Source organism: Ranitomeya imitator, chromosome 2 (assembly GCF_032444005.1).
Source record: "Ranitomeya imitator isolate aRanImi1 chromosome 2, aRanImi1.pri, whole genome shotgun sequence".
NCBI classification, from domain to species: Eukaryota; Metazoa; Chordata; class Amphibia; order Anura; family Dendrobatidae; genus Ranitomeya; species Ranitomeya imitator.
This window is the reverse complement of record NC_091283.1, coordinates 46148179-46154312: the sequence shown is the minus strand read 5'-3', so window position 1 is coordinate 46154312 and position 6134 is coordinate 46148179. Positions and strand designations below refer to the sequence as shown.

The 6134-nt window shown below is 52.4% G+C and overlaps 1 protein-coding gene across 2 annotated transcripts; it reads right to left on the bottom strand.

Annotated features, from left to right (window-relative positions):
• Positions 1-561: 561 nt before the first annotated feature.
• Positions 562-5813, bottom strand: B9D2 (B9 domain containing 2). 2 transcript variants are annotated; one of them, XM_069746625.1, is made up of 4 exons: positions 5743-5813; positions 3622-3711; positions 3351-3476; positions 562-3091 (listed from the first exon to the last, which is right to left on the bottom strand). In XM_069746625.1, the coding sequence occupies exons 2-4, from the start codon at positions 3707-3709 to the stop codon at positions 2778-2780; spliced, it is 528 nt and encodes a 175-aa protein (XP_069602726.1). In that variant the 5' UTR covers positions 3710-3711; positions 5743-5813; the 3' UTR covers positions 562-2777. The 2 variants fall into 2 exon arrangements, with proteins under 2 accessions (XP_069602726.1, XP_069602727.1); XM_069746626.1 differs by having other exon boundaries at positions 5709-5784.
• Positions 5814-6134: the final 321 nt, after the last annotated feature.

Sequence of the window (6134 nt, the reverse complement as noted above, 5' to 3'; positions counted from 1 at the left end):
AACTTTAGCCCCAACCCTAGCCCTAACTTTAGCCCCAACCCTAACCCTAAGGCTACTTTCACACTTGCGTCATTTGGCATTCCGTCGCAATCCGTCGTTTTGGACAAGAAACGGATCCTGCAAATGTGCCCGCAGGATGCGTTTTTTGCCCATAGACTTGTATTGCCGACGGATCGTGACGGATGGCCACACGTCGCGTCCGTCGTGCACTGGATCACTGCACTGTTTTGGCGGACCGTTTTTTTGTACGTCGCATCCGCCATTTCTGACCGCACATGCGTGGCCGTAACTCCGCCCCCTCCTCCCCAGGACATAGATTGGGCAGCGGATGCGTTGAAAAACTACATCCGCTGCCCACGTTGTGCACAATTTTCACAACGTGCATCGGTATGTCGGGCCGATGCATTGCGACGGCCCCGTACCGACGTAAATGTGAAAGAAGCCTAACCCTAAATTTAGCGCCAACCCTAACTCTAAATTTAGCCCCAACCCTAACCCTCAATTTAGCCCCAACCCTAACCCTAGCCCTAACCCTACCCCTAACCCTAGCCCTACCCCTAATTTTAGCCCCAACTGCTCTTCTCCTGCCGGCCGGCAGATGGAGACAGATGGCGGGCGCACTGCGCATGCGCCCGCCATTTTCTTTTCCCCAGAAGACGCCGGCAGCCAGAAGGAGCAGTAGGAGGACCCAGGGACACCGGTAAGTATGATAGGGTCCCCGAATCCCCCTATTTCTCTGTCCTCTGATGTGCGATCACATCAGAGGACAGAGAATTACACTTTACTTTTTTTTTTTTTTTTTGCGGTCGCCGGTAAACAGTTAATTACCGGCGATCGCAAAACAGGGGTCGGTAAAACCGACCCTGATCATGCTCTTTGGGGTCTCGGCTACCCTCGGTAGCCGAGACCCCAAAGATTCCCCCGGGGCCGGCCGGCGGGCGCACTGCGCATGCGCCCGCCATTTTGAAGATGGCGGCGCCCACCGGGAGCCACGAGGAGCATCGGGGGAGACAGGTGAGTATCGGGGGGCTATCTGGGACCCCTTTTCTCCCCTTTTCTCTGTCCTCTGATGTGCGATCACATCGGAGAACAGAGAAATTAAAAAGAAATCGCGTTTTTTGTTTTTTTTGCGATCGCCGGTAAACGGTTAATTACCGGCGATCGCAAAAGCGGGGTCGGTACAAAACCCCCCGAATCATGTTCTCTGGGGTCTCGGCTACCCCCGGCAGCCGAGACCCCGGAGAAAATCCGACTCTGGGGGGCGCTATTTACTTTTTCCACAGCGCCGTTAATTAACGGCGCTGTGGTTCAAGTACCCTTAGCGGCCGCCGTTAAAAGGCGTATCGGCGGTCGCTAAGGGGTTAATGCCGGATTTGTATACAAAATGATTTCCAAAACTTTAAACATCCCAAGGAGCTCTGTGCAAGCGATCATATTGAAATGGAAGGAGTATCATACCACTGCAAATCTACCAAGACCCGGCCGTCCCTCTAAACTTTCATCTCAAACAAGGAGAAGACTGATCAGAGATGCAGCCAAGAGGCCCATGATCACTCTGGATGGGCTGCAGAGATCTACAGCTGAGATGGGACAGTCTGTCCATAGGACAACAATCAGTCGTACACTGCACAAATCTGGCCTTTATGGAAGAGTGGCAAGAAGAAAGTGATTTCTCAAAGATATCCATAAAAAGTGTTGTTTAAAGTTTGCAACAAGCCACCTGGGAGACACAACAAACATGTGGAAGAAGGTGCTCTAGTCAGATGAATCCAAAATCGAACTTTTTGGCAACAATGCCAAACGATATGTTTGGTGTAAAGGCAACACAGCTCATCACCCTGAACACACCATCCCCACTGTCAAACATGGTGGTGGCAGCATCATGGTTTGGGCCTGCTTTTCTTCAGATGATTAAAATTGATGGGAAGATGGATGGAGCCAAATAAAGGACCGTTCTTGAAGAAAACCTGTTGGAGTCTGCAAAAGACCTGAGACTGGGACGGAGATTTGTCTTCCAACAAGACAATGATGCCAAACAAAGCAAAATCTACAATGGAATGGTTCACAAATAAACGTATCCAGGTGTTAGAATGTCCATGTCAAAGTCCAGACGTCAATCCAATCGAGAATCCGTGGAAATAGCTGAAAACTGCTGTTCACAAACGATCTCCATCAAACCTCACTGAGCTCGAGCTGTTTGCCGAGGAAGAATGGGCAAGAATTTCAGTCTCTCGATGTAAAAAACTGATAGACATACCCCAAGCGACTTGCAGCTGTAATCGCAGCAAAAGGTGGCGCAACAAAGTATTAAGTTAAAGGGGCCGAATAATATTGCACTCCCCACTTTTCAGTTTTTAATTTCCACAAAAATTTAAAATAAAAATAAAAATTTCGCTTAACTTCACAATTGTGTTCCACTTGTTGTTGAGTCTTCACCAAAAATTTACATTTGGTATCTTTATGTTTGAAGCATGATATATGGGAAAATGTTGAAAAGTTCCAGGGAGCCGAATACTTTTGCAAGGCACTGTACTTTCGATATGTAGTAAATGTGTTGGAAAAGGATACCCCTTATCGTTTAAGTACACTCTTGAGATTAGTTTAATCAGAAAGGGCGATCCTTGGGCCAAAAAAGGTATATAAGGAACTGAGGTGATCACACGCCAAAGAACAAAATTCGAGGTCTCTGTAGCTGAAGAATCTTATACAGGATCTGCCTGATTTGGATCTGCTATATTTGGTTTGTTACATATATACATACATTAGATAACTTAGCACTAGCATTCCACCCCAAATCGATCAAAGTTCCTGAGAATGACAGTGAGCTCCAGGTGTACCTGCCCCATGCTTGTGGTTTGTAGACGGTACCGGTCCGCTCCTCCGTATATAAGGTTCGTGGATTTCAGCTGTGGTCCTCCCCCTACGAACATCTGCGAAATCTGCTCCTGCCAGGTCCCCAATGGTCTCCATGCGGGGCTCAGCAATGTGTGCGTTCCCGGAGTAGAAGGGACGTGCAGGAAACTGTATCCGTACAACTCATTCCGACCAAAAGAGTCTTGATGCCAAACCTGAAGATGTAGCTTAGGCCAACCTGGGAAGGGGAGGTGGGTGTAATTTAATATGGAAGTGCTCGGATGTAACCAAGACAGGTAGGCTTCACACGACTCCCGAAAGACACTGCAGCTGAACACTCTCCATAGTGATCGGAGCTGCAGTACCCAACAATGTACAATATGTACTTCTGGTGGCTGCGTCACCAGGCATCGGACCCCCACCGATCCTAAGGCTAAGTCATCTATATCACAATCCCTTTATCGTTATGTCTCACCTTGATTTACCGACTGACTTACCTTGCAACCCTTTGGTAGCAAAATGTATGTCAATAGGGTGTGACCAGAAAGCCATGTCTTCATTCTGGGGGTTGTCCACCTGCGTCTGACCCTCCATGGTCCCCGAAAGCAACTTCCAGGCTCCCCCTATATGAGGCGCACAGAAATCAAACCGACTGTAAGTGTACTGTTCTGACGCTACAACAGCGACCATGGATGGGAGGAGGCAGCGCAATTATCCTTACTGGCTCTTAATAAAAATATATACAGTTACATCATTATTGGCTCATACCTGTGTGCACCCCCCATTTACAAAACAAGCTGTGCTGTGGGAAGCCGCTGGCACCGAGGATCTGCCCAATAATGTGGACCTCCGCCATCTCTGAGGAGAAAGACAATTGTGTGAGAATTCAGATATTCTATAACAATGTAGATTACACCCCCATGTTGTCAGCGCCCACAGAGCCGCACTCCACAGAAGTGTCATCAACTAACTCTGATCTTACAAAAGCCTCTGAGAACCTCCAAGGCGGCATAGGAATTTCTGCACGCCATGGCCCCAGAGTCTCTCCGCGCCACCGAGACGGCCCCAGAGTCTCTCCGCGCCACCGAGACGGCCCCAGAGTCTCTCCGCGCCACCGAGACGGCCCCAGAGTCTCTCCGCGCCACCGAGACGGCCCCAGAGTCTCTCCGCGCCACCGAGACGGCCCCAGAGTCTCTCCGCGCCACCGAGACGGCCCCAGAGTTTCTCCGCGCCACCGAGACGGCCCCAGAGTCTCTCCGCGCCACCGAGACGGCCCCAGAGTCTCGACGCGCCACCGAGACGGCCCCAGAGTCTCTCCGCGCCACCGAGACGGCCCCAGAGTCTCTCCGCGCCACCGAGACGGCCCCAGAGTCTCTCCGCGCCACCGAGACGGCCCCAGAGTCTCTCCGCGCCACCGAGACGGCCCCAGAGTCTCTCCGCGCCACCGAGACGGCCCCAGAGTCTCTCCGCGCCACCGAGACGGCCCCAGAGTCTCTCCGCGCCACCGAGACGGCCCCAGAGTCTCTCCGCGCCACCGAGACGGCCCCAGAGTCTCTCCGCGCCACCGAGACGGCCCCAGAGTCTCTCCGCGCCACCGAGACGGCCCCAGAGTCTCTCCGCGCCACCGAGACGGCCCCAGAGTCTCTCCGCGCCACCGAGACGGCCCCAGAGTCTCGACGCGCCACCGAGACGGCCCCAGAGTCACGACGCGCCACCGAGACGGCCCCAGAGTCACGACGCGCCACCGAGACGGCCCCAGAGTCACGACGCGCCACCGAGACGGCCCCAGAGTCACGACGCGCCACCGAGACGGCCCCAGAGTCACGACGCGCCACCGAGACGGCCCCAGAGTCTCTCCGCACTTCTAAGACAGGACCAAAGTCACAGCGCGCCTACGAACTAGCCCCAGAGATTAGGCACGCCACCAACATGGTGCCAGTCTTGACACACCTCTGAGACTGCCCCAGAGCCTCAGTGCACCATGGAAATGGCCCCAGAGTCTAGGTGAGCCACTGAGACGAGCCCATAGTCTCGGCGAGTCACTGAAAAGGCTCCAGAGTCTCAACGCACCTCCTCGATGGCCCCAGAGTCTCAGTGCACCATCGAAACACCCCCAGAGCCTTGGTGAGCCACTGAGCCGGCCTCAGAGTCTTGGTGAGCCATTGAGCCAGCCCCAGCATCTCAGTGCACCATTGAAACAGCCCCAGTCTGAATGCACCTCTGAAAAAGCCCCAGAGTCCAGACACGCCACTGAGACGGCCCCAGTCTCAATGCACCATCGAAACACCCCCCCAGAGTCTTGGTGAGCCACTGAGATGGCCCTAGTATCTCAGTGCACCCCCAAAATGGCCCCAGTCTCAGCGCACCTCTGAAAAAGCCCCAGAGTCTAGACACGCCACTGAGACGGCCGCACAGTCTCAATTCGTGACCAAAATATCACTGAAAGTGACACAAAACTGTCCAAAATTATGTTTAATGGTCCAGATCCCACAAAAGTCTAATGAAACGACTCCTATCACACAAAGATGTCACCGACTGAGCCGCAGGGACACAAAGCTCTCAGAGAGAATCCAACCATTGAGCAAAATGTCATAGAACGACCGAATCACGGGAACGTCTCCATCACTGACCCAAATTCTGCACCAGACCAAACAGCACAAAAATATCTGCAAAAAGTGTCCATACCTCTCCCAAATATCCCCCAACTGTGTCCCCTGACCCCACTGCCATCAAATAACAGCCAGCCCCTACCCTGAGCTCGGGTAAGGCTCACATAACTGTATGCTAGCCTCTCACCCCTCATGTAACGCCCACCTTCCCCCTCTATAGAGCTCGCGGCACATTTCCCTCCTTACATAAAGCCCCCACATATCACACACTCCCGCTCACAGAAATCGGCCCCTCCGCTGAGAAAAGAGTTCGCCAGTTGCTAGGCAACAAGAGAGGTCGCCTGTTTCGCGAGAGAAAGCGGAAGCGGAAGTGACGCCTGCGATGCAGGCTGCCCTTACACTATGTTGTCGGCTGAAACACGCGCCGCCATGATGACTAAGGGCAAGTTTCAATTATCTTTATTGATACGAACAGAAGTGGCAAAGCTGACAAGTAGGAGGTGAGGACAGCAGCTCGTAGTGACAGCTGCAGATCATTTCTTATCATTCACTAATGATTGTTAGACAACTATAATATTATACCCACCGAGCAGTGTTAACCCCATGAGGACTGAGACCATTTTGGCTCTATGGACCGCAGAGAACCATATACATATTTTAATATATCTTTCA

Bases quoted from the DNA above. Each gene is read 5' to 3' on its own strand.
- B9D2 (XM_069746625.1), bottom strand. From the start codon at position 3,709: ATGGCGGAGGTCCACATTATTGGGCAGATCCTCGGTGCCAGCGGCTTC. The intron at 3,477-3,621 runs GTATGAGCCAAT...CGCCTCATATAG, and splicing joins TAAATGGGGGGTGCACACAG to GGGGAGCCTGGAAGTTGCTT. The intron at 3,092-3,350 runs GTAAGTCAGTCG...TCCCCTTCCCAG, and splicing joins TGCTACCAAAGGGTTGCAAG to GTTGGCCTAAGCTACATCTT.